A 27377-nucleotide genomic window follows, 5' to 3' on the forward strand; every position below is an offset into this window, starting at 1 on the left:
CACAACCTTAAATATAACTTAAATGGATAAAATGTATGCCATTCTTGAATTAATACAAAACTTGGTAAATTACTGTGGTTAAAAAAAGCAAGAAAAAACACTTAGGGGCATGATGTTACTGGACAATAATCAACTTCAGGGTTGCATCACACTACCCCAGTGATGATTCCTGTCCCACAACAGCACGCCTGACGTTCTTTTCCTTAATTATCACTTGACTGACTGGACCAAAAACTGAGTTTATTTATATTTCAGTACATTCTGCAGATTTATACAATATGGGTTAACACTTAAACAAATGACAAAAATGCCATCAGATATACATTTACTTAGTGTCAAAGTTTGTTTGTCTTTGTCTTTGGACACTGTTGGCTAAAAGGAATGATGGGCTCCTTTAACAAACAGGGAGAACTTGTCATACACAGATTAAGAAGTTTCAAAGTCTATTGATAGTATCATCATTCTGCTGTGCTAGTTTGCGTAGCTTGTCCACCAACACTGGAAATTAGAGACACACAAATAAAGATTAGGATGAATGAGCCTAAACATGCTTCTGTTCTCTTAATGAATTATGAAATGAATGCACCATTCTATACTTGCATGCACTTTTTTAAAATGGTTACTGTACACTGATGGTGAATAGAAGGAATTTGTGGAACTGATCCTGTGATCAGAAATGCAGACCCTCAGCTACTATCTACACATGATATACCTCCTACTCTTAGGACTGTGCACCATGATATCACTATAACTACATCACTGTAGTTAACTTATCCTTTGATAAAGTCTCACTGGTCTATTGACAGAGTGTAATAGTAATACAGAATATTACTATGTAAGTGCTTGTAAGTGCCTATACCTCCAGCAGAAGGCCTCTGGAATGGCTCAAACGAACGGCAGGCATTAATCAGCTCCCTGAGCTGACTGGGACAGTCATGTGGCAGTGGCTCCTTCATCTTCTCCACATACACCTTCTTATAGATGCTACTATAGGAGGAGCAATCTGGGTATAAAAGCAGGACGAATAAGACATAAGGTGAATAAAACTCTGAAGTAACATAATATTCCTGAAAAATAGATAGAAATGGAGATCAGAGAATGAGTTTATTATCATAAAAGTCATGACGATTAGTGATGTTGCCAGTGCTACATGCCTTTAAAGGGGACTTGCCGTGTTGCAATCTCCCACAGGACAATGCCAAAACTGTGAAGACCACATACAACAGATTGGGCTACTGAACTGTGCTGTACAATAAACTAATAACACTCGATTTGCTTATTATTATTATTTTTTCAAACTGATTCTTTACCTGTAGATCTCACAGGCTTTGTCATACTGATGGTTTATGTCTTGCAGCTGCTGTGGAGAAATGTACATCATCGAGCTGTTCTTCTTCTCCTTACTGTTCTTTAGGGATGTTTCTGTCTTTGCCAACTCAAATCCTCCAAGCTTGAAAGACACACACACACACACACACACACACCATTGCCATAATTAACTAATGCTATGCTACACCTCATCCTCATCTTAGTCCTAAACTTTGGTTACTACTCAGTAACCAAAAGGAACGCTTGTGGCTCTTTTGAAAGAGCATGGAGACCAGGCAAATGTCCTCGCAACATCAAAATTATCAGATATTCCTTTCCTTATAGGGTCATTTGGTCTGTGCCATTGACGTGTGGTTTGAGACTCAAACACAATGTCATGTTTATCTAAAGGAATTATTCCAAAAAGCTTCTTTATTAGAGTTGAATTCAGGCGATATGTAAGTGTAAGCTTAAATGATCCCTGCTTTACATCTAATGTTTACCAATATAACAGAGCATGATGACAATACCTTTACTCTGTAGCCAGCTGCCACTAGGAACTTGTTGCTAGTGAGGCAGCCGTGCACCTTAAACTTCTCTTCGGATTGATGCAGCCTGCAGTAGGAGAAGCAGACATGAGCAGTTTATATGGATCCAGAACACATATCTTACACCAACAGGAATAACTGGCTTCTTTGAGTCGAAACAGGCCCTAACTGAAGACACCACCTTAAAAAGCAATAAGGCAGAACTGCTGTGTAAATGCTTAACTTCTGATTGATACCTGTATAGTCCGTGTGCTGCGTCTAGACACATGCAAATTTTTCTGTCCCAGGGTAGTTTGCTGGGACTGTCGAGAACGTGTCTTAGATTGCCTTTCTCACAGAACTCCATCACTATGAGGTAGGTTGGATTTGGTCCTACGGGATAAAATTTTAAAAAATGATAAAAACAGGTAAAATATTTGTTGTCAAAAGGGCAAACCAGTATCATCACTCATCATCTTCAGTAAGCACTTTATCCTGGTCAGAGTCATGGTGGATCCAGAGTGTGTACTGGGAACACTGGGCACAAGGCAGTAGAATTCCTAGTGGTTATTGTGGGAGACAATGAATTTCTCAATGAATTCTGTATTATACTGGCTTTCCAAAATACAAAAATGCTATACTAGACAGAATATCATCTATAGTGCAACAAAAGCAACAAAATATACTTAGCAGAAAAAGGTAATATTAATGATAAAAACAAGTTTCATATTAGCATGATGGAGCAGTGGGTAGTGTTGTTGCCTCTCAACTCTGTGGTCCTAGGATTGATCCTGAGTTCCAGTTACTGCATATGTGGAGTTTTGCTTGTTCTGACCATATCCCTTTGTTTCCAGTTCTCCGGTTTTCTCCCTTCTCCCAAAAACATGCCACTAATTGGATTAGCTACTATAATTTGCCTCTAAACGTAAGAGTGTGTGTGTGTCTGTGTGTGCATGTGTTCCCAGTGTTCCCAGGCTAGGCTACAGATCCATCACAACTCTGATCAGGGTAAAGTGGTTACTGAAGATGAAAAAAAAAAATCTGTCGTTAACTTACCGTACTCGTTCTGAACACAGATTCCGAACATCCTCAGGATGTGGGGTGACTCAAAGCGTTTCATAGTCTCCACTTCCTTATTAAAAATGCTCCTCACTTGTCTGGGGAGAATAAAGAAATGCAGTCAGACAGACAGATTCTAGAAGTGAAACCTGGAAATGATGAACATTTTTTAACTTTACTAAGACAAGTTTGGACTTCAAAGTATAGTATGTTGACTGAAAAAAAAGACAAATGATTGAAGCATATGCTCTTAGACCCCTAAACCAGAGAGTTTCGCTATCAGAGAAGGTTTAGGTGGAATCTCTTTAGAAAGTTTCTTGCCCATGTGAAGAGCACCTACTGTGGGCTGGTGTTCACTGGATACGTGTATCTCTTGATGGCCACAGTGAACTTGTTATACTCTCCTTTGAACAATTCAGAATTGTCAGTCTTCATGATTGGCTCGATGGGAATGTCATAGGTCAGCTCCTCAGGTCTGATCTCTCGAATGTCCTGCAGATGAAGGCTGGGTCTTCTCACTGTCAGGCACATATAAGGTAAATTGTATAGTTTACTGTTTTAACAGTGACTTCATGCTACACTCCTTCTTAGGTAGCCTCAAGTACATCACTGATTTAATCACTTACATGATTCCAGTATGCCTTTAATGTCCTGAACGTCTTTCTGAGTTTGTTCGACTTTCACATGCACAGCATCCACACTCACTTTAGTCTTTTCTTTCTCCTCTGCCAAAGACTGAAGCACTGTTTTAAAAAAAAAAACCTTTTTCAGGACATTGCACCAAGTAAGTTGAGAATGTACAGAATATTCTCTCAGCATATCATTGACCAGTAGTTGGGATCTATATGAAGATTCTTTAACTGAACTTCTAAGACAATTAAGCTGGTTTTTTAAAAAGCTTAATTAAGCAATTAAGCTGGTTCCAAAAAAAAAAAAAAAATCCAGAAAAATACATACAATTCTGGAGCTCCTCACAGTCGTATCTTCTGTCATCTTCATCCTCTTTCCTCCTCCTGTCCTCTTTGAACACCTTATCCATCCTGTCTCTCTGCTCCACCTGCAGAGCCAGCGAAAGCAGCTGTGCTGCATCATTCAGACGCTCATTCAAGCACCCAAACTCTTCACCAAGGTCAACAGCTTTCACAATACGTTTCAGGCAGCTGGATGAGGCGTATTTCTTCACAACTTCTTCAGCCGACTCCAAAGTGAATTTAAGCTCTCGCAAGCCCCTCTGTACTAGTTGTGGGCTGTTGCCCAAACCTTTGAGCTTCACGACTTTAACCAGCTCTACCAGTGCAGACACACGCACAGCCAGACGCCTGCAGCGCTTCTTGTTGGCTTTTACCTCACCACAAAGGTCGTACAATTTCTCTGCTATGGTCAGGATTGGGTCTACAAAATCCATGATTGCTACAGAAAAGGAACACAAAGGTAAACAAGGCATTATAATAGAGACAATGAGAGATAGAGGCAGTGGTAACTCAGGAGTTAAGGTTTTATGCTGGTAACAGAATTTTTCTGACTTACTTCTATATATTTGCTTCAAGCAAGTAAAGAAATCAACGACATGATTTTTTTTTTCCGGAAAAAAAAAAAATCTTCCATCTTCTTCCAAACATTTGTAGCATTTTTCCAAAATCTGGCAAAGTGAGTAGTGTTGCTGCCCTCAGTTCCCGTGTCCCCGGTTTGATCCTGAGCTTAACTTACTGTCTCTTAATTTACTGTCTCTACTGTTGGCAGATTGGCTGTGCAAAATTATCCCTGTGATGTGAATGAGTGCGTGAATGTGTGTGGTGTCCTGATGGTGTCCTGCAATGGACTAGCATCCCATCCTAGGTTGATCCAACAATACCCAGGATAAAGAAGTTATTGAAGATGAATGAATGAAGGAATTTACAATTTCTTGATGACACTGTGAGTGAGCATTTTTCAACACTGCAAACCAACCACAACAAATTTTTTGTTGCTGATGCAGATGATCAATTCCTGATAATGATGATAATCTCCTTAGAAAAATAGTAGAGCTGGAAGGTCACAAGAGTTTTTTCACTTTCAACACAATGTCATCTCAAGCCAATTTATCAATTTTCTATACTGCTAGAACTGTTCCCCTCAACTGTTAATGACAGGACTGTGAAGTAGAAACATCTAGGAGCAACCACAGCTTAGCTGCAAAAGTGATAGTCTAGGACCACGGAGTCCTGGTCTCATATGCTGGATGTTGAAACCATTACAACCGAGTTACAAAACACCTCTGGAAAAAGCACCAACGCAAGCACAGTGTGTTTGGGGATAACAACACAGGATTTCACACACAAGTCTGGGATCACCATGAATCTGACATTACTCTGTAAATTGAAGGAAGGCTAATTATGGTCTGTGGTTCTTTTTCATTATATGGGATTATGTAGTCAGCTATAAATTCTAAGAAAAAAAAAATCAGTCAAAACTCAAACTCAGTCACAACTCTAAGTCAGACACAAGGTTTTATAGCCCTGATTTATTTAAAATAGTTTTGTTGTAAAATACCCCCCTAATCCTCACATGCTGGTTGATTATTGGTTTGGGACTGTGAGATGTCTTGTAGTCATAAGTATTGGCAACTGGGCTTGCGTTCAGTTCATCTACTCCTGAACTTTGAATTACAAGAACAGTAATTAGGTGACTAGAGATGCTGCAGACTTTCCCTCTGTTTGTTCCAGTTTCATAATTAGACTGCTTGCTTTGTTTCAGACCGGCTCTACTCCGCCCTGTCATCCTCAGAGGTATGACAATTGTCGTGACCTGAGTAATCAATCTGTATTCATGATGTGGGTGTATTGTTTCAGCAATTTACAAACCTGTTTATTTATTTCTGTTATCTTGTGTACATTGTGTTGCTTTGATTGTGTTATTTTTGATGATTATTCTTTTGAATGTAAGTTTTGGTCTGACTATGCTGCTGGAATTTATACTGAAACACACAATGTTTACAGGACACACAATGTATATATATATATATATATATATATATATATACTGTAAAAGTTTAGAAAATTTTCATAACTAATACATGACCCATATGTATGATGCATATGGGTCAATGTTCAGGTTAATTGGGGCAGTATTAAAAAGGTTTTCCAATTAAGTTAAACACACTAACATTAAGCTAATCTTGCCATCATAACCCAACCCTACTTCTAAGACATTTATTGCAAAGTGGAATGGCACCAAGTAGACAGGCAGAGATGAAAAAAGTAGTATACACGTATTTTTTTTTTTTACTTAGTGTATGTCATGATAGTGCCAAATGGCACAGAACTACACTACCCATCAGCCCCTGAACATCACCTGAGCTTGCCACACATTCACTAATCACTCACACCTTTTTCATGTTTCACCTAATTAGTGTCTCTATTTAAGGTCCGGGTTTGGTGTGTCTAATTGTTAGCGTTTGTTGTTGTGTGTTGTCGTGTGTGCAAGGTTATTGCCTATAGACTGTACAGTTCTTCCCTTGCATTTGTAGTTCATTTATGGTTCTTGTGTTCATCTTTTTGTTTGTTTTGTTTGTGCTGTCCTCAATAAACTGCCTGCATTTGCATCTGACTCCACTACCATTTCCTGAAAGTGTACTGTGTTCATATAATTCTGGACATTGCTTAATCTTTTTTACAAAAAATCCCTGTTATATTATTATAACAAGAGATAAATTATAAAATGTTACTTACCTTTTAGTGGTTTTTCTATACTGAATTTTACAAAAGATTATGGTTATGAATTTGGAAAACATTGCAGATTTCCTAAACCCTGTTATAGTTGTTATTGTGGTAAGAAATGAAATATAGAATTACTTAGGCCAACATCTTAATATGCAGTAAATTAAAAAAAATCACAATCTACTGTGTTTATACAATAATAGAATATTGATGATAATTTTGAAGAAAACTTTCAAATTTTCCAGGTTTTTCAAAGGATGTTACTGAGGCTTGATTTGGTGATGTCATGATTTGTCATGCTACAATTAAAAAAAACTTTTTTAAACACATCACTGAGGATGAAAGTAAAGGCTTAAACCAATGAAAATACGTGTCTGAAATTCCCAAACATGTCAATAATTTTTTTTTTTTGACAAAAGGGTAAGCCATAGTCAATACCTTAAGGATTTCAGAAATTTATAATGTTTGGGGGGGTTTGTTTTATTAATGGCAAAAAAAATCCTATGTAATGTGTGATATTTACAAACTGTAAAAAATGCTGTAAAGCGAAATGCTATATGTCTCTACCCAGAAAGGCATATGCTCTTTTTCAGTGCATGTTTTTGTGTGTTTCTATGAGTTTACCCGAGGGAATTCTTTTTCTGATACAGAGAAAAACACAAATCTCTGAGGTTACTTAAATATTCTGTAACTTTTGACTTATGTGACATTAAAAAGTCAGAAGCATGGAAGTGAAACTAGGTTGGAGGAGTTGAGTCACACACAGTCTTCGACATAATGCTTTTTTTTTTTTTTTTGTAATTTATTCATTCATTCATTTTTCTTTAATCCTTAGTTGTTGGAGTTTGTCTAAACCCAGTACAAACTAACAATTGTAACACAGGAACAATCACACTAAACTGCTACTAAACTAAGAATCAGTGTCAGTAGTTACACACATTTCAAAAGCACTTTCAGTTTTAAGTTGAAAGGGAAGCACATTCTTTCACAACAGAAATCCTCTGTCATAGTCTGTTCAGCTTAGATGTTAGGCAAAACAAGTTTGAATAAGCCAGCACATGTTAAACCATTTAAATGATCCTCACCCATAATGGCTAAAATAGTTTTAATGTACTGGATATATGTACTAGAGTTAGTGTACATATCAATCAGAGAGTAGAAAACAAAGGCATAATGCGCTGATCTGACACACACATAAATAAATGAGAAAAGGTTGAGCATTACTTACTGTGTACCACTGCAAACCGCTTCTGGTCTCAATGAACAGCAACTGCAGGAAACTGCTGCTTTCAGAGGAACCAAAGCCACGCCTTTGTAGTAAACACTACAGTACACCTCCTCCTCTTAGTGTTATATGTAAAGCTCACTGCCATTAATATCCACACTCACCTTCAGGTGTAAAAAAACACTGGGCATGACACATATGTACAGATATTCATGTGCTCGTACACACCTAGGGGCAGTTTATCATATCCAGTTCGCCTGCTGGCATGTTTTTGGGAGGTGGGAGGAAACCAGAGAATCTGGAAGAAACCAACACAGACATGGGGATAATATGCCAATCTCCGCACAGTCTGTAACCCCAGCTCAGGTTTTCTAATTTTCCAATGTCTTTAAAAAGCTTTTTAAAAAAAAGTCTTAGCTTGTGGACCTTGGATTATAAATCTGTACCAAACACATATTCAAACACTAATTTAAACAAATTTGTTTTTCACACCAAAACTAATGAATTTTTACTTAATAAACCACTGAATTAATTGACATAAGATTAGTGACGTACAACACAGTATCCAACTGTAATATTTTATTTTATATTAAAGTATCCAGCATTGTTTTGAAGAGCATCAGATTTAAACTAGCTGTGTGTTGCCCGTAGCAACCAATGAGGAAACAACATCTCATTACTCACATGGTCCAAACTCAGATTATATGGTTTACTGTGAAAAACATCTACATTCATAGTACAAACTGTCCATCCTATTTTACTGTCAAATCAGGACTCAAAGAGCAAACAAAAAACAAGCCAGTTTTGAGGTTTCAGCTCTGCCTCTCTCTCTTTCTCTCTCAGCAGCGATGCCGGTTTTCATCTGTCCTGAAGAACTTCTTGAGGAAGAAGAGCTGCAGATATCCAGCCATGATTATGACAAAGCTCTGGAGGAGAGACCAGGCATTCACATAGTAGGACTTGGACTGAAGCAGGAAGTAATCAGCCCCTCTGCGCATCCGTGCTACATTATAGAAACGCCACATGTGCTGGATTCGAAGCCGTATCTTATTTGAAATATCCTGGGAAAAGAAAGACATAGAAAAATACTATACTGGTAATATGTATGAAATAGAAATTAAATGTCTCATCTTGAGTGTGTATTCTTAATCAGGTGGTCTGTCTTGAGTCATAATTTTTACAACTTGACTCGAGATTTGTTTATTTTAATGTTGCACAAACTATTATTTATATAGTTTTACACACAGCAACCTAGTTTACATGAAACATTCAGTAAAAATGTTCATGAGCAAGTCAAGATTCAATGTCAAGAATCAAAGTAGTCGGCACCCTTCCCTCTCCTCTTTGACCCTATCCCTATAGGATGATCTGGACTTGAGTAGCAGATTAGTTTCTCATAAAATATAATGATTTATGTACAATCACCAGCCACTTTAATAGGAACATCTGTATAACTGCTCATGCATGCAATTATCCAACCAGCCAATCATGTTGCAGCAGTACAATGCATAAAATCATCATCATGTACAGATCAAGAGCTTCAGTTAATAGTGTTCACAGCAAACATTAGAATGGGAAGGAAATGTGATATCAGTGACTTTGACCACTGTTGGTGTCAGACAGGCTGGTTTGAGTATTTCAGAAACTGCTGATTTTCTGGAATTTTCACAGAGATCAGTCTCTAAAGTGTATACAGAATTGTGCGCGAAACAAAAAAAAACCCATGCAGTCAGCAGCAGTTCTGCAGGTGGAAATGCATTGAAGATGAGAGGAGAGATCAGAGGAGAATGGCCAGGTCCGAACAGAGCTAACTCAAATAACCACTCTTTACAACTATGGTGAGCAGAAAAGCATTTTTAAATGCACAACATGCTGAACGTTGAGGTGGTTAGACTACAACAGCAGAAGACCACATCTGGTTTCACTCCTGTCAGCCACCAACAGGAATCTGAGGCTACAATGGGCACAGACTTACCAAAACTGGGAAGATGAAGATTGGAAAAACATTGCCTGGTTTTGACCTGTATCTGCATGATTTTATGTATTGTGCTGCTGCCACATGATTGGCTGATCAGATAATAGCATGAATAAGGGGTACAGGTGTTCCTATTAAAGTGGTTGGTAAGTGATATGACATCCATTGATTCAGGAATACATCACTATTAAATTAGGTACCTTAATGTTGGAAAGAGTGCTGTTTACAATCTCTTCGTCCATTTTCTTCTCCTTCTCAGCCTCAGCCTCCTCTTCATAGAACACCCCGAAGTTCAGGAAGACTCGCATATCACCGAAATGGTTGTGATAGTTGGCAAAACACATCTGGTAAAAACCTGAAAAGTGTTTGTGTGTGTGTGTGTGTGTGTGTGAGTGTGTAGGGGACAGGAAATATTCTCTAGAGCTGTACAAGCATGGATTGAAAGCAATATACCTTAATTTTATTACTTTATTATACATTGTTCTGTAAAGCTGCTTTGAGACAATGTTCATTGTTAAAAGCGCTATACAAATAAAATTGAATTGAATTGAATTGAATTCTCTCACAGCACTAAGAAGAACTATAGTGGCTCATATTATCAAACTTTTCAGAGTAAATGTTGTTCATCTATGTGATAAATATGAACTACAGTTATGTTAACTGAGACGTTTGCTGTACCTGTCTCCTTTACTTGAAAGTTCATCTGGCCCATACTGTTATCAGTGTAGGAAAGGAGGATGCCCTTAGGAGAGAAAATAGATACCGCCATGTGTCTGTTTGCAGTCATCCCAGACACCCACTGAACCTGGACACACGTTATACACCACATAAACATAAACCTGTGTATCTATAAGGACGTTGTTCTGTAGGTCAATCAATATGTCTAATACACATAGAATACATAAACTGGTATATACACATGATAATAAAAATAATTGCATTTGAGATATTTTCCTTTAACTTAATTAAAATATGTTCAAACATATTTTGTTGACTATTTTGTAGAAAGTAAAGAAACACATCAGATAAGTCAATGGAACAATGACTGATAAGCAAAAGGAGAACCAAGGCAAGGTCACTACATAATTCTCTTATTACAGTTCCTCAATTCCACAAAAACCTGCAAGATTTACTATTGAGTCAAAAAAAATCTACAAACCTACCCTAAAATGCAGTCTATAGACATGTAGACAAAGGCAAATCAACCCAATCTCAATAACAAGTTCAAACTCACCATGTAAGTCAGGTAAAAGCGGCCATTCTGACGAGCAAAGTGCCAGTAGCACTGTGACTCTGTGCCAGACAGCTGAAGAGCAAAGTCGTAGTGATCTGGTGCGTGAAAGAACTCATGACCTCCATCTCCTGCATCTGAGACACTTTCACCCCACTGTCCCAACACAGGAAAGATGAGTAGGACAACAGTACAAAGCATGTAGCGCATGTCTCAGACTCTTACCTCACACACACACACACACGCACACACACACACACACAGCTCTGGCTTCTGTTCAAGGACACATAGGGCAGCACCTGATAAATATACCATGTAGAAGTGTATAAAATGGGCAGTTACTTAAGAATGTCTTCAGAATTTATACACTGTTTGTCATAACTTAGTTTCTAAAACAGATGCACAAGGTAAGTGATCTAATGGACTATATTCACAACTAAGTGCAAAAGTTTGCATCCCTCAAGGTCTTTGAATGAAAAAAAGATAATGAACATCTTTTTCAATTTATCTACAAATAGAAACAAGTAGATTAAAAAAATTAAATATGTGTGTGTCCTTCAACCAGATAATAATCCAGAACATGCAACGGGTAGTGTTGCTGCCAAACAGCTCCAGGGTCCTCAGTTAAATCCTGATCTCAGGTTGCTGTCTTTGTGGAGTTTTGCATGTCGCAAATCAGGAACTTGAGGAAGTGCCTGAGGCAGCAACTACCTGCTGCTCCACCATGCCAGGCTATATATTACAAAATATTTATACCATATTCAAAAAGGTAGATTTTGAATTTCATTACTATTAGCTATCCATGGAATTCTAAGGCTCTTTTTTATTTATTTATTTATTTTTTTTCAAAAATTAGTTAATGTTATAAATTTACTATTTACATGCCACTAAATATACAGTGTGTGAGGATTTGTCTGTAACAAAATCATGTTTTTATAGCCAAATGTATGGCCAAAGGTTCGGGGACACCTGACCATCCCACCCATTTGTGGTTATTCCCCAAACTGTTGCCACAAAGTTGGAAGAACACAATTATATAGGATGTCTTTGTATGCTGTAGCGTTACAATTTTCCTTTACTGGAACTAAGAGGCCCAAACCTGTTCCAGCATGACACTGCCCCTGTGAACAAAGTGAAGTCCATGACGACATGGTTTTCCAAGGTTGGTGTGGAAGAACTCGAGTGTCCTGCACAGAGTCCTGATCTCAACCCCACTGAACACTTTTGGGATGAACTGGAACACCAACTGCACCAAGCCTCCTTATACAACATCAGTATCTGACCTCACTAATGCTCTAAAATCTAGTGGAAAGCCTTCAGAGAAGAATGGTGGTTATTATAAAATCAAAGGGGGAATAAATCTGGAATGGGATGTTCAAAAAGTACATATGGATTTGATGGTCAGGTGTCCACAAACTTATAGTGTATATTTAAAATAAAAAGAATATGAATATGGAAAGTATCTTCTTTCGCCTAATTGAGGGGAAATCTTTTGGCTTGATATCTTAAAATAACAGAACTCTAATATAGAACCTTGTAATGCCAAGGTCTTGACATCTAACACCTAACATCTGTCTTGTTGGTATAAATTAAATTACTTCTTCAATTTGTCCTTTGCATTCAACTGTAGAAAGAGAAAATTAAACCCCAAGAAATTAGAGAGCACCTGTGAGCTTTATTCTCTTTTTCTGTTGACATTCTATTGATTTTATGAAAGAATAGCAAGATTTATTAGCAAGGAAGAGAGACAGTGAGGGAAACCATTGAATTTCATAAGCCTAATTATGTCCTTTATGTCCTCAGACATGTGATCGGCATCATTTGTAAAGAACAGATCAACAGCGGGGTTTTTCAGTCTCTGTGGTCTGCTTGGTGTTGAAAAGCCTTTTGAGGAAGAAGAGCTGCAGGTATCCAGCCAGAATAATGACGAGGCTCTGCAGAGCCGACCAAGTGCTGACGTAGTTAGAGTTGGATTGGAGCAGGTAGTAATCGGTTGCTCTTCTCATGCGCTCCATGCTATAGTAACGCCACATGTGGAACACTGATAACTGCAGCCGGCTGGAGCTATCCTGCACAGACATTCAGCATGTTTTCATTAAAAAAGCATGGATTTACAACTATAATGTGTGTTTGCACGTTTCTGGATTTGCTCAAAATCTAAGAAGAATACACAACAATTTCATTTTATATATTAAATAGTGCAATTGTGGATTCATGCTTACTTCGATGGTATCCAGTGTGCTATTCAGCTGTTTCTCAGTATCATCTTTCTTGGAATCCCCTGAATCCTGGTAGTACACACCAAAGTTCACGAAGATCTGCATACTGCCAAAATGGTTATGGAAGTTGCTAAAGCACATCTGATAAAAGCCTGGGGAAAATATTAATGTGACGTGAATACACACTGCAGAAAACTGTGTACTAACTATAAAAGGCACTATAAAAAACTCATACTATCAGCCATTTTTTGTTATAATAAAAATTACTTTTTTGTATTCCTAAAGCAATGTCAGTTATACACTTATTTAATTTAAATTAAATTAATTTGTAAAAAAAAACCCTTAATAACAAGTGTAATTTAAGACAATTGTGTAATAAATGACACAAGGTAAGGCAAGTTTATTTATATAAACTATACTTGACTAAAAGCAAAATAAAAGAACATAAGGAGCAATCAAAAGACATAGATTAGATATATACAGTAAGTAATTAAAAAGAAGTGCAGAGTGTAGGCAAAAAATACTTAAATGTCAAAGGCACACAAAGAGAGAAGTGTTTTAAGTTTAGATTTTAAGCACAACTTACAGCTCAAAACCACAAAGATGTAAAGCAGAGTCAGGGCTAAAAACTGGTATCTCTCACTCACCAGTCTCTTTAGCTTCAAAGGCTATCTCCCCTGCGGCATCGTCTACTGAGCCCACGATAAGGCCACTTGGAGCATTTACATTAACTGCCAGGTGTCTGTCAACACCCATCCCTGTCGCCCACTGAACCTGGACACACACGTCACATACTGGGCTTATTTACTGTACTAATGATAACCTTGATAATGGACAAAAATACTTCACTGAAGGATAAAAATGACCATTCTATATACGTATACTTGTACATATATACTTATACACACATACATACCAAGTAAGTAACACACTTTGTATCTATATATAGATAATGTAGGAACTGAAGCAAACAGGCAAGGAAAGCAAAGAAGCCATAAAGCTAGGAATCCTGCTCCCAGACTTTGTAGAGCCAAGTTAATTACCGCTTGGTTACTGATTGCTGGATTTCAACTGTCCTGTGAACAATCGGCAACTGAAAGGACATCCGTGACCAGAGGACGAACCCTCTCAGCCAAGAGGAACCTCTGTCAAACTCGTTTTATGGTAATACTGAACAGTCTGAACTGCCCAGCTTTGTTCGTAACACAAAACATACAGTATATTCCCATATTCTTCCCTCTCAAAAAGTAGTGCCTTCTTTGAAAGGATGAATTATACAGCTTTAAATATCATTTATGAAAGCATTCTATAAAAACACACATTTCACATAAACTTTAATTGACATCCCAACAACTGCCCTCAAACCTTTATTATAAGTAAAATGTTTTCTAGAAACATGTTGTAATTCGTATTTGTGGAAATCACACATATGTTACAGATGCTATAGACAGAAATTAGGTGAAAAATCACTGATATTCCTCTAAATAAGTCGTTTGGCCGTACACAGCACATATTCTGGCCTCCCACACTGAATAGCCATATGGTGGCTGAAACAGTTCCTTGTGCTCCTCTGGTAGGTCTTAAATGACCTGCACTTTTCATAACATCTTTCACTTTTCATTTTTCAAAAACATATGTTTGTACCTACTACTGCATAGATTATTGGCTATGCACTAGCTACAATTCATAAAAAATATCACCCAATCAGCTGTCCTACAACCTACAGCTACAATTTTAGCCACAGGGCATGTTCCTACCAGCAAGAATGCAGAAAAAAAAACAAAAAATTCAGCCACATATTACCATGAAATTGAGAAAAAAGTGTTCGCCTTGGTGTGCAAAATGCCAGAAGCACTCGAGGTCCGAGGCAGGCAGCACAATGGCAAAGTCGTACTGGTTCGCTCCCCAGAACATCTCCTGGTCAGTCAATGAAGGCTGCAGGTCTTTTATCGCTTTCCCACAATCCCATCCTAATATCAGTAGCAAGAGAACAACACCAATATCCTTCCCTGACATTATAAAGCTACGCAGAGTGTATCCACTGTCTGGTTTAATCAGTGAAGAAGTTGAGTTTTTGAGGTGCCAGAGCCTCTCTTTGAAACAGTAGCAGATTATTAACCCTGACGTGTAGCTTACAGAGTTTTAAGCCTCTGAGTGGGAAACTGTGCGTTCGGTCACAGGTGCCGCTGGCATCTCCGTCACAAAGTGCACTTTAAAGTGTTTTAATACACACTTTTAACTCTGACTGTTTATACATAATCCTGCTGTGAAATATCCTGTTGGGAAACTACAATGAAACCACACTGACATTACGATGTATTAAGATATTGAATTTTGTGTGGTGTTAACTCCACTTCCTGTTGCGCCTACAAGGCTCCAAAAACTGAACACTCAGCAACAGGCTGTCAGGTTTCACTTCATTCAGTCAGCATCAAATGAGCTAATTCAGCTTCTCAAATCTGCTTGATCAGAAGGTGTTGATTAATTTTCTATAACAGCAGTTCTGACAGTAGTGCTGGTTGTAATTCAAATCACAGGTTAATATTAATGCACTCATTCTGATACATTCTTGTTTCTACAGTAGCAACTAATTCACTAGCCCTTGTATAGCAGCGCTCCATGTAATCTAAGTCTAATAATAAAAAGATTTTAAAATGTGATGTCATACAACAAAGAAAAATATACACTTTGTATCTATATATAGATAATGTAGGAACTGAAGCAAACAGGCAAGGAAAGCAAAGAAGCCATAAAGCTAGGAATCCTGCTCCCAGACTTTGTAGAGCCAAGTTAATTACCGCTTGGTTACTGATTGCTGGATTTCAACTGTCCTGTTGAATCAAAGAAAAATATCTAATTGTTCATCTGATTGAGTTTTCTGTGAGGAGATGTTTATTTAACAGTTATGGAAGGAGTCACTAGTGTCAGCATTTTGTAAAGGTTAGAGCCAAAGCTGTAACTTTATGTTTTCCATCCTGGGAAAGTCTGAAGACATCGCTTCATTGAATTTAATTCGTTACTTAAACGACTTTTTCAAGTTAAAACTTAAAATTAATGTAAATATCAGTAAATATTTAAATACAAGTGGTTAGGCTTAGTGGTGTGGTGGTTAGGACATTGTATCGCATTGTATCTGGGGTTGGGGGTTTGATTTGTGCCTCCACCCTGTGTGCGTGGAGTTTGCATGTTCTCCTCATGCTTTGGGGTTTCGTCCGGATACTCTGGTTTCCTCCCCAAGTCCAAAGACATTAGTTGTAGGCTGATTGGCATTTCCAAATTGTCTGTAATGTGTGCGTGTGATGGGTTGGCACCCTATCCAGGGTGTTCCCTGCCTTGTGCCCCGAGTTCCCTGGGATAGGCTCCAGGCTCCCCTGCGACCCTGTGTAGAATAAGCGGTACAGAGAATTGATGGATGGACTTAGTATTCCATAACTTTTCCCACAGAGTTTCATAGGTTGAGCACTGTCTGAGGTTTGATAATAAGGTTGCAGCCCAAAGATTAGCAGGCAAAATGTCTAAAAGAATCATATGAGGAGAATTTTTTTATTTTTTTTTTTTTAATTTCATTGTCCCTGATGAAAAATACTCCTCTTAGTGGAAACAGTGTCCATTAATCATTTACCCAGTGATTAATGATTTTATTGTGAATGGGAGACAGGCGCGTGTGTGATTTGTACTCAGAGAACAGTAAATGGAGCTCAGGGTCATGTGACTACTCAGGTGACATAGAGTGCAGAGGATTCTGGGAGCTTGTGAATATATGTATTATAATTATAAATATATTATAAAATATATAATATTTTATATTAGATTTTATAATATAAAATATATGCTTCGACATATCATTTTTCATGTTGGTGATCTTAATTATCTTAACTATATTATTACTAAATTAATTAAGTTATATTAATCTTTCCTAATAATACCACCACACACTTCTATTGAGCATAATTGTAATATTTTGTTGAAAAAACATCTATTTTATGAACAGTGCTTCAGTACTATTTCTTTGCTGGTGAGTAACCTGTTCTGTAAAGGACTTTTAGCAGTCTTCCTGTTAAAAAACTAAAAACAACACTACATTTCCCATAATGCATTGTACAAACATTACTTCCTGGTCCCTCAGATGCTGATCTAGAGTCAGTTCTTTTCATATGAATGAATAACGAATGATAAACAGAGCTGAAGAAGAAACAGTCTTAGCCACGCCCACTCGCGTCTGACGATCAGTGACGTGTCGGTCAGTGTCCAATACTATTTTATGCTACTGTTTAGTGCGGAAGTGTGTATGCGGGTCAACCTGGGACTGTGGACGGGTTTTCAGCTGGAAGCTATGACGACAGCAGCCAGTTGAGTAGGTAGTATGGAAGTTAAGGCAGAGGTTATATCGTCTTTACGGAAACACGACACTGGAGACGAGTTTTCGCATGTGTCCTCCCTTCCGAAAGCGTCAGTCCTGATTCCCCTTTTCCTGAGGGAGGGTCGAGTTCATGTGCTGCTGACTGTGCGCTCTGCTGAAGTGAGTGGACTTCCGTCTCACCTGCACTGCTCTCTGCTCTAATGCGCTTTAATGCGCTCTAATGCGCCCTGCTCGAGCTCAGCGAGATGCTGAAGTGCTGCGTCGCTCTTCCCACTTAATAACTCGTTATATGAAACGATAATGTCGTTATATTGCGACTTAATAGCTCATTTTTCAAATTACTGACGTGTTATATGTCGTTATTCCGACTTAACTCATCAACATATTTTGTCTTTATTCCGATTTACTTCATCATTTCAATGTATTTTTGTCGTTATTCCGACTTAACTCGTCATTTCAAGTTATTTTTGTCGTTATTCCGACTTAACTCGTTATTTCAATATATTTTGTTGTTATTCCAATGTAACCTGTTATTTCAATGTATTTTGTCGTTATTCCGACTTAACTCGTTATTTCAGTGTATTTTGTCGTTATTCCGACTTAACTCGTTATTTCAGTGTATTTTGTCGTTATTCCGACTTAACTCGTTATTTCAGTGTATTTTGTCGTTATTCCGACAAAATACAGTTTTGTCGTTATTCCGACTTACCTCATCGTTTCAATATATTTTTGTCGTTATTCCGACTTAACTCTTCAATATAATTTGTAGTTATTCCACGTTAACTCATCATTTCATTATATATTGTCATTATTTTGGCTTAACTCATTATTTTAGTGTATTTTGTCATTATTACGAATTAACCTGTTATTTCGGGGTATTTTGCCATTATTCTGAATTAACTCGTAATTACAGTGTATTTTGTCGGTATTTGACTCAAATCATTATTTCAGGATATTATGTCACTGTTTCAACTTTGTAACTCGTTATTCATAATTTAGTTGTTTCTTCTCTCTCAGTTCTCACAGTCGGACAAATAAACCCGAGCTCAGGAGCAATGAATAGTGGACATTACTGTTGCATAGTCACAAGCTTTAACTTGAGGCCCAAACCCCCTAAATATTTCAGTCTCTTTTAGTTTCTTCAGTCATTTTATTTGGTAAATTATTTATTTGGCAGTTATTAATTCTTATAAGTTATTTCAGGTTTAAATGTCATATTTTAGGTTTTATTATAATATAATATAATATATAAGGCTGTAATATGTTTCTGTCTGCAAAAATTATTCCACGACATACTGCATGTTTTCACATGTTGGTGATCTTTATCTCTTGCAGATTAACTAAATCTTACCAAATATCAAATTCAGCTTACACAATAATCCCACACTGCATCCTTTTATCATGTGTCCTTATGTACAAACAGAATTTCTTTACACTTTATTTTAAATTATTGTACATTTTTATTCAAAAGCAAGTCATTCTTTTATGAACAGTGCTTCAGCAGTGGTATTTTACAGGTGAACTCTCTTCTGTTCCTCTTCTCAGCTCAAACACAACCCCGGAGAGGTGTGTTTTCCGGGGGGAAAATCCGATCCGAGCGATCGGGATGAAATTGACACAGCGCTGAGGGAGGCATTGGAGGAGATCAGCCTTCCTCCCGATGGAGTAGAAGTGGTTTGCAGACTCTGTCCACTGTTGAATCAGGTACATTGATTTAGCTCAAATCATCACATTAGGTATTATAGATGTGTATTATTATGTGCATCATGCATAACAGTATGCATGGCAATAACAAAATGATCTAACTTAGGAAGAAGAAGCCTTTATTTGGCTCACATAAATTATAGTACAGTGAAATTCTTTTCTTCACTTATTCCAGCTTGTTAGGACAAGAAACTTTGATAGCTTTAAGGAATGCTCCACCCTAAATACATTGAATTTTTTTTTATGTGTTTAGTGATTCTGATGCTAATTTGCTGGCTGATACTGTGTTTTCATTATACCTGTGAGAAGTTAGAGGTTGCGCTCTGCTCTGATGTCACAGGTCAATATTTCTAGCACAGTTCTAATGCTGTTTAATAGAAGAAAAAACTCCTATTAAAAACTTTGTCACACACCATTTTCCAATGATTAATGAGAAATCCAATGTAGTGGAAACAGCAAACATTGAACTCAAAGCTTCAGAATGAGTTACGGTAGAGACTCAGCTCAGCTAGTTAATGATCTATGAGATAACGAGCATGAGGGCATAGACGACAGTATTAGCCTGAAATGATAAGCTTTGGAAGCTGATCTGATTGAGCAGAGTGTACGAATTAAGAGATGAGAGAGCTGGACAGGCTCTAAAGTGCTGCTGCATCACTGTCTTTAGGTAGAGAAAGAACAAAGGGCTAAATGGCGACATTGTCAGCAGGTAGTCGAATGGCATTGTGGGTAATGCAGGAAACCAGGAACAAAAGTGAAAATGAACCAACATATCAATGAGTCAACTCAGAATTTCATTACAAAATTAATTTTGGACAAAAAAAGTCCAGCATCTATTTATGGTTGATATGGATTTTGTTAGCTTTGGTTCTCGTAGGTTAATGAAAAAGCCTTTTTCTCAATATTCTGCACAGAGAGGCCTTCTGGTGACCCCAGTGGTGGCTTTCATCAGCGACTCCTTCCAAGCGAGCCCAAACCCAGACGAAGTGAGCGAGGTGTTCTCTGTGCCTGTCGAGTTCTTCTTGAAGGGGACTGATCACTCGGCTTACCCTGTACCCAACATAGGTGCATATACACACAGTTTCATCTACACTGACCCTGTCACAGGCAAGATCCACCAGATCTGGGGACTAACAGCCTTTCTGCTCATACTACTGGCTGTTCTTACTTTTAAAAAGAAGCCGGAGTTTGAAGTGGGCTTTGATTTGGAGAATCCGCTTGCTAGCTTTCAGCAATACCTTCAACACAGGTTAAGCAAGTTATGACTAATTTCATTCATAGTATGAGGTGTTTGTGGCTTATTCCTAAAATGGGAATAGGAAACTATGTTTTCCTGGGAATAATTTTATTTTTAATAAATTCATTCATTCACCTTCAGCACTTGCATTAGTCTGGTCAGGGTTGTGGTCGATCTTGAGTTTATCCCAGGAACTTTGGAAATGGTGCATGAACACATTCATACGCATTCACATCTAGGGCAATGTAGCATAGCCAGTCCATCCACATGCAGGTTTTGGGGAGGTGAGAGGAAACCAGAGAACCTGAAGAAACCCACATGGACATAGAGAGAGATGACGAGAGAGAGACATGCATGTAGACAGTAATCCAAAATCAAGATCAAACCTTGGACCCTGGAGCTGTGAGGCGACAGTGATTATTATTAAAACCTTACTTGATAGTAGTAGGTATGGAATGAACCATGATAATGTGAAATAAAACTACATGCCAAGCCCTGTAGCCCAGTGATGCAAATTTATTGTAAATCATATTCTCATAGTGGACTGTGTCTGCTAATCGAATTTTGTGATATTATGTGAAATAAAATAAAAAGTGTGATCTCATGTCTCATCATTCTGACTGTGTATTTTTTTTGTTTGCTTTAAACCAGAGCTTCTCAGAAAAAAAAATTCCATGGACCCTGTCAGTAAAGAGTTATTTAATGAACTATTTGAAATTCAATTATTAAATAATTATTAATAAATCATTATTTAAATGTACAATAATATTCTGGCTATTTATTGGAGCTTTTGTTTCCTGACATTTCCACTTACAGAACAGGTCCAAATGATATTCTTTATAGCTAAATGTTTTTCACTTTGGATTAAATCCATCAACGATGACTGGTCATGTTATTAGATAGGAGAGCTAAAATCTAATATTTATCAATAGCCCAACAATGAAACTCTTCAGGTTAAGTAATGCAATAGAACATGAGGTCTGATTAATTGCATAGTAAGAATGATGTGGAGAAAGCTATTACACAATCACTTAAAGACAGATACACAGCTGCATTCAAGATTTCTAATTTTTTATGTCTGTAAAGTGCTACGAGATTCATGCATTGTTTCCTTTGATAAACAAAAGTTGTATCCCTTTCATTCAAACCAAAAAACGCTAAACTTCTGTCATCTTTCCTTTTGTGTTCGGACAATGTGTGCTTAGTCCATCTACTTTTAGTTTCTCCTCCAAAAGCTTTTTGCCTAAAAATAGGATGATGGAGTAAATAATCCACTTTTTTCACGTTTATTGCACACGTGACTGTATTTCACATGTGCCTTCTGAATCACCGCTGGTGATGTGTCATGGATGTGTCAGTGAAGCGTGCTGAAAAATATCAGCCCAGATGGAGATGAAATCTAGGGTGCGTTTCACTCTGTGTAATCACCTGACACGACTGTCACTGATACGCTGCATGAATCTACAGCCTGGACTAGAAAGAAATCAGCCCTAGCTTCACTTCTTCATAGCATTCTGTGGTGTTCTGTGTATTTTTCTTATTGCCGTTGTTGGTGTTGTGCTTGGCTCCACAAAGCGCAACAATCATGGACCTCAGACCCGACTTTGAGAACCATTGCCTTACATTATCAGTTTTTTGTGTATTTTTTATTTTTATTTTTTTTAAAAATAGGACTGCTGTGCAGATCTATGGTACCCTTCTGGGGGGAATTTTCGTGTCCTGCTGTAAAAATGAAATGAAATGAAATGAGTGTTACATCTTCCTGATGCTTTTTTCTTCTGTTTTGGTCTGGTGTGGTGTTCCTGCAGCACTGGGAGCAGGTGGACTCCGGCCAGCCCATCTCTGCTTCGTTAGAGAGCAAAGCTGTCTCGGCAGCTCCCGCTTAATGCATGAGCACCTATTCATCACTCTCTGTGGCATCACAGAAGTTCGCACACTGAATCCGTTTTAATTCAGGCCATTTTTCTTAGACACAAAGCACAGGTATTGTAAATCAATCCACAGTGAATTGTCATGGTGTAGGCTTATAGCACGTTAATGTTTATGTGGCTTTCTTGACCACTAGAGGGTGCAGAAACAGCTGAGTGAAACTGATTTCAAGTAATTGCTGGTTACTGTGATTACCAGAGTATTAATAAAGTTAATAAAGTTAATTAGGAAAGCTTAGAGGAATAGGTTATTGTGACCAAACCAATAAAATCTACATTTTAATGCCAGCTGGAAATGTCTTGATTTTTCTTGCTAAACTAAGGGGTTGTTAAGTAACCTCAGTGGGAATGTGTATGCCAGATCTGCTCAGATGGATGTGGGCTGTGTTTGATAAATGCCAGCTTATGACCTTACCGCTGTAGAACTAACTATGAAAAGGCTGACATTAAGAATAATTTTGCATGAGGGGAAAAAACTACCCACAATCACAAAAAAATCCTATCAGAGGCAGTGTTTTGAAGCATGAGGCTCAGTGTAACTCCTATTTTAGTACTCCTGTGTTTAATGTGTGAAATGCAGTTGGGATTATGTTACCACAGAATGGGAAGTAGTGTTAGCCGTTGCACCTTTACATGGCCATGTTGCTTCAGCAAATATGTGCATGCAATCTTATCATTGCATTTTTACAGCTTGTTTTTATTAGTTTTACAAAAATGCAGTCATTAATAGCCATTTCAGCAGAGGGTAAATATTGACTAACTCCTATTACGTGGAACTTCACATCTCTCACTCTTCAGTTACGCTGGAGTTCTCCATTTGACAGCTTTCAGCACACACCTAGATCACACATACATTGATAAGTGTAATAGAACAAATACTGTAGGTCTTCATAAATCAGCTTTTAATGTAGAAAATCTGTGTCTTGTATGCTTTTTGTGCACCTCTTATTGTGGTTTTCTCTCATAATTGGAAACAGCAGAGTGTTTTTATCCCAGGCACTCTACAATATTCCTTTTTATGAGGTCGCAGCCAGTATCAATTTCATTTGTTTTTATAATATCTCTTGCTAGATAACAGGTCATGAATTAACTCTGACACCATGGACTTGCATGGCTTTTTTACAGAGAGATGTTTAAGAGGTGTCTGTTTTTAGCTTTACCTTCATGCCTGCCTTTTGTCAGATTCATGTTGTGTTTGATCATATTCCCTGATAGTAATCTAAACCTTGGCTGTAGTGCTAAAGTTTCCTCTTAAGGGTTCAACTACAGGTTAGGTGTTTTAGACTAGGGCATGTGGTGATTCTCTTTCTTACTTTATGGTATATATTCAGTAGTGTGTAAAAGTCTTAGGCACTCTAAATTCTTTTATAAATGTTGTGTCAAATGTTTGTCTTCAGCATTATTGTGTCAGTAGAAAAGACCAAATAAATTTTAAAAAAGCATGTCATTAAGGAAAGGAGGATATTAAGCAATATATGACTTTTCAGATAATCGATCATTGAGGCTGTCTGGAATTAGACAGGTGGAGTCTACAAAAGAACTATGGCAAGTTCTGCAAGATGCTTGAGATAACCCTCTAGCCAACGTCCTTATAAAGCTACATGAGCATGTATCCTGGAGAATTGATGCACATTTATTTTTCACTGTTTATTTATAGTAATTTATTTACCTTTTCATTACATCTTTACATTTACATCTTCTTTAGCACAATACTGTATATTGGAGATGTAAACGAATTCGAATACAGATTCTAAACAGTTACAACTACAGATACGAATAGGAGGCACACTAATATTTATTTATTTATTTATTTACAGATAAAGATAGTGGCATTGTATTACAGCCCTACTGTATATCATGTGCAGCAGTGACAATCACTGATAAACCCACTCTGTATTGAAGCTCGTGTTTACCAGCTAATAACCTCTTTGCCCTTGAGTATTGTTTGTTTGGTTATAAATTACACTGAAGCCAGAGGATTTTACTGGGATGTCAGACTACTTTCCTGGATCCTAAACCATAGTACAGACCTAGAGTAGAATGATACAATCATGTACTAACAGTTTTGCTCATTTTCTGGCCTGTAAATATGCACCCACCCAAAGCCCAGTGCACAGCTTGCCAGGATTTACCACATTATCTAGTCTCAGCAGGGAGAGAGCTCATCCTCATCGCCAACTGTCTCTGAGGCCATTTCACACATGAGGTCTCATGGCATCTCCACTGGAAAACTTCTGTTACCTATTTTTAGTACAACAAAGCCAGCCATTGTTTCCTTTGTCAGAGCCCTCTGGAGGTTTTCCCCCACTGTGTCAAGGTCAATTTTGTGTACGGGGAGAAGAGGAATGTGGTACCAAGCAGGGATTTTGGGTAAGATTGTGAATGTGGCCATAAACCCTTTACTGTGCTCCCTGAGGACACCATCACTGTGAGAAAATAAGCAAAGAGCACAGGGGAGATTGTGCTTAGCATGAGAGAATATGCTGTTTAAAAATGCTCTTCACATGAGGGAGAATGAGGTAAGGGAGGAATCTGAGATCTGTAAAACCACACAAACATACCTGTGCCCAAAATCAAAACCTTACTGGAGATGAAAGGAAACAATTTCACAATTAAAGTCATAACAGATGTGATGTAATCTTGTCACCACTGAATTAATTTGCATTTATCACAGATAAGAATGTTCATTTACTAATTCATTCATTCCAACGGGACAGCCTTTAGGACTAGCTTCAGAAACACTGTCATAATTGTTAACTAATTTATACATAATGAGATTCAGCTTCTGAAGAGGCTTTGTGTTGCAAAATCTGAAAATGCTTTTCATCTAACATAATCAGAGAATGTGACACTAGACAATGATTGTATAATTAAGAGAGAATATGAATAAGGGGCTTACTTTTTTGTATTGCTAACAAAATTTGTGGCACCCAGTTTCTTTATAGGTCACTGTTACACTTAAATACAATTAACTCTTCCAGAAAAGTCACATAAAGTTCACATGTGAATGATCATATTCAAATGTCATTCAGGTCATGCACTTTTCTTTTCACATATGATTTTTACACATGTGGTTTCATTTTGCAAATATGACTTTTGCAAATGAATTCTTTTTTTTTACATTTGATCACATATTATTCACATTATGTCACTATGTCATTATGTCATTATGTGTTTACTTGAGTTCATACGTGCAGGCCATAATATGCTGAAATATGTCTGGCCATAACATGATGAAATTCATGGTTTTCACATGTGATCACATATTAATTATATAAATACATACTCACTTCTAATCACATGTGAAATGTATGTGATTTTTCATAAGGCTTGCGACCTTTAAAATTATTCACCTTAGTACACAGGTGTAGGAGTTTATGTACACAGCGCTATATGTAAGTGTGATCATAAAAATGGCTTCATAAACAGATTGTAAGTTCAGCTGGCGTGTGTGGGTGGAAGCACAGCCCAGTATCATTTGGCCATTTGGTGTTTTTCTTCCTTCTTCTTCTTTTTTTGAAACAGCTTGGGTATATCTTTACAATTTCACCCTACTACTTATTAATATGAGATATTGGGTCTCAGAATCCATGTTGCTTTTTGCGCTGAATTATATCTCAGGACTAATCAGTGTCTGTTTTAATTGACATCAGATGCAAACTGTAAATGCAATTTGCAACAGCATGAGTATTTAGGTAACTTTGTAAGTATATAATTGATGATTACTAAAGATAATTTGTCAGCCCCATTCCACCCCATCCAACACTGGAAAGAAAACGCCATTGGCCCACCACTGAACCGTGGGCATGATCTTGGTATGAGTGTATCAGACGCAGTGACATTATTTTGGTTTTTAAAATGTTGTACATTAGAAACACATCTCTTGGGGGTGCACAGTTAGAAACTTGTACTCTTCCATTTACAATCTGTGTTAACTACAGGACTTCTGTTGCCTGGGTATACACTCAGTCGTAACACTGAAGTGTTTCAAATCCCAGCCATGCTGCTGAGCCTGTTACACTCAAACCAGTGTAACACACACTACCTTAGTAATGATTAAGGATATGCACAAGGACATCACTGCAAAAAATTTTATTTTTGCAAGTGGACATATCTTGAATATAGTCAAACGTAGCTAGTATTTCCTATTACAAGATTACAAGAAACCAAATATATATGTGTGTTTTTTAAACCTATTTCTACACATTTTTTACTAATGTCAAACTTGAAGTAGTCTTGTTCTATTCTAGATAATGTTGCTAATTTTAAATATTTATTTCTAGAAAGAATCAAAATGATCTGGCAATAGAATAAGACAATTTAAAGCTGGAAATTGTCTAGAAATATGTTTAGTAATCTTATTAAGAAATACTAGATAAATTTGTCTATAACTATTCAAGATATTTTCATTTGATAAAATGTCTTTTTTTGCAGTGATCTAGGATTCAGACGTTTTTGGGGATCTCAAGTGTTTGAATTGAGAGTCACAGTAAATTGTCTTAAATTCACTTAAATTCTCTTAAGTTTGAAAGCTATGCCTATAGGTTTAATACATGCAAAATTTTAAAGAAATTAAAAAAGAATTCACTGCAAACATTCACTGATGCTCAAGAAGGCAACACGATACATTAAGAGCCAGGGGGTGCAAACTTTTGAACAGGACAATTGGTGTAAATTGTTATTATTTTGTCTTCTGGGAAACATCTTATGTAGGTTCTGAAGGGCAGTACTAAATGAAAAAATAAGATCTTTAAACAAAATAATAACAATTTAAACCGATCATCCTGTTCAAAGTTTATATCCCCCTGGCTCTTAATGTAGTGTGTTGCTTTCTTGAGCATGAGTGAATGTTTGCACCTTTTGTAATAGTCCCTCAACTGTCCTCAGTGTGAAAAGATGGATCTCAACA

The 27377-nt window shown here is 37.4% G+C and overlaps 4 protein-coding genes across 4 annotated transcripts; 1 reads left to right on the forward strand and 3 right to left on the reverse strand.

Annotated features, from left to right (window-relative positions):
• Window positions 1-223: 223 nt before the first annotated feature.
• LOC113528812 (mixed lineage kinase domain-like protein) lies at window positions 224-7897 on the reverse strand. The gene is made up of 11 exons (XM_026917560.3): window positions 7818-7897; window positions 3852-4304; window positions 3521-3637; window positions 3235-3412; window positions 2892-2992; window positions 2093-2228; window positions 1839-1923; window positions 1311-1450; window positions 1155-1204; window positions 860-1003; window positions 224-498 (listed from the first exon to the last, which is right to left on the reverse strand). The coding sequence occupies exons 2-11, from the start codon at window positions 4297-4299 to the stop codon at window positions 437-439; spliced, it is 1461 nt and encodes a 486-aa protein (XP_026773361.2). The 5' UTR covers window positions 4300-4304; window positions 7818-7897; the 3' UTR covers window positions 224-436.
• Window positions 7898-8035: 138 nt separating this feature from the next.
• LOC113528813 (transmembrane emp24 domain-containing protein 6) lies at window positions 8036-11382 on the reverse strand. The gene is made up of 4 exons (XM_026917562.3): window positions 11024-11382; window positions 10468-10594; window positions 9990-10144; window positions 8036-8875 (listed from the first exon to the last, which is right to left on the reverse strand). The coding sequence occupies exons 1-4, from the start codon at window positions 11228-11230 to the stop codon at window positions 8654-8656; spliced, it is 711 nt and encodes a 236-aa protein (XP_026773363.2). The 5' UTR covers window positions 11231-11382; the 3' UTR covers window positions 8036-8653.
• Window positions 11383-12661: 1279 nt separating this feature from the next.
• On the reverse strand, window positions 12662-15516 carry LOC113529292 (transmembrane emp24 domain-containing protein 6). Its single transcript, XM_026918390.3, has 4 exons — window positions 15043-15516; window positions 13887-14013; window positions 13243-13391; window positions 12662-13089 (listed from the first exon to the last, which is right to left on the reverse strand). Exons 1-4 carry the CDS (start codon window positions 15253-15255, stop codon window positions 12856-12858), a joined length of 723 nt encoding a protein of 240 aa, XP_026774191.3. The 5' UTR covers window positions 15256-15516; the 3' UTR covers window positions 12662-12855.
• Window positions 15517-17497: 1981 nt separating this feature from the next.
• On the forward strand, window positions 17498-21154 carry nudt7 (nudix (nucleoside diphosphate linked moiety X)-type motif 7). Its single transcript, XM_026918175.3, has 3 exons — window positions 17498-17758; window positions 19145-19303; window positions 20218-21154. The coding sequence occupies exons 1-3, from the start codon at window positions 17603-17605 to the stop codon at window positions 20566-20568; spliced, it is 666 nt and encodes a 221-aa protein (XP_026773976.1). The 5' UTR covers window positions 17498-17602; the 3' UTR covers window positions 20569-21154.
• The last annotated feature ends 6223 nt before the right edge of the window (window positions 21155-27377 follow it).

The sequence above is a fragment of the Pangasianodon hypophthalmus genome, chromosome 7 (assembly GCF_027358585.1).
Source record: "Pangasianodon hypophthalmus isolate fPanHyp1 chromosome 7, fPanHyp1.pri, whole genome shotgun sequence".
NCBI lineage: Eukaryota > Metazoa > Chordata > Actinopteri > Siluriformes > Pangasiidae > Pangasianodon > Pangasianodon hypophthalmus.

Bases quoted from the DNA above. Each gene is read 5' to 3' on its own strand.
- nudt7 (XM_026918175.3), top strand. From the start codon at position 17,603: ATGGAAGTTAAGGCAGAGGTTATATCGTCTTTACGGAAACACGACACT. The intron at 17,759-19,144 runs GTGAGTGGACTT...TCCTCTTCTCAG, and splicing joins TGACTGTGCGCTCTGCTGAA to CTCAAACACAACCCCGGAGA. The intron at 19,304-20,217 runs GTACATTGATTT...TATTCTGCACAG, and splicing joins TCTGTCCACTGTTGAATCAG to AGAGGCCTTCTGGTGACCCC.
- LOC113528812 (XM_026917560.3), bottom strand. From the start codon at position 4,299: ATGGATTTTGTAGACCCAATCCTGACCATAGCAGAGAAATTGTACGAC. The intron at 2,993-3,234 runs GTAGGTGCTCTT...TATTCTCCCCAG, and splicing joins CCAGTGAACACCAGCCCACA to ACAAGTGAGGAGCATTTTTA. The intron at 2,229-2,891 runs GTAAGTTAACGA...TTTATCCCGTAG, and splicing joins CTGTGTTCAGAACGAGTACG to GACCAAATCCAACCTACCTC.
- LOC113529292 (XM_026918390.3), bottom strand. From the start codon at position 15,255: ATGTCAGGGAAGGATATTGGTGTTGTTCTCTTGCTACTGATATTAGGA. The intron at 13,392-13,886 runs GTGAGTGAGAGA...TATTTTCCCCAG, and splicing joins CTTTGAAGCTAAAGAGACTG to GCTTTTATCAGATGTGCTTT. The intron at 13,090-13,242 runs GTAAGCATGAAT...ATGTCTGTGCAG, and splicing joins GCACACTGGATACCATCGAA to GATAGCTCCAGCCGGCTGCA.
- LOC113528813 (XM_026917562.3), bottom strand. From the start codon at position 11,230: ATGCGCTACATGCTTTGTACTGTTGTCCTACTCATCTTTCCTGTGTTG. The intron at 10,595-11,023 runs GTGAGTTTGAAC...ACGTGTGTCCAG, and splicing joins GCTTTTACCTGACTTACATG to GTTCAGTGGGTGTCTGGGAT. The intron at 10,145-10,467 runs GTACAGCAAACG...AACACTTTTCAG, and splicing joins CTTTCAAGTAAAGGAGACAG to GTTTTTACCAGATGTGTTTT.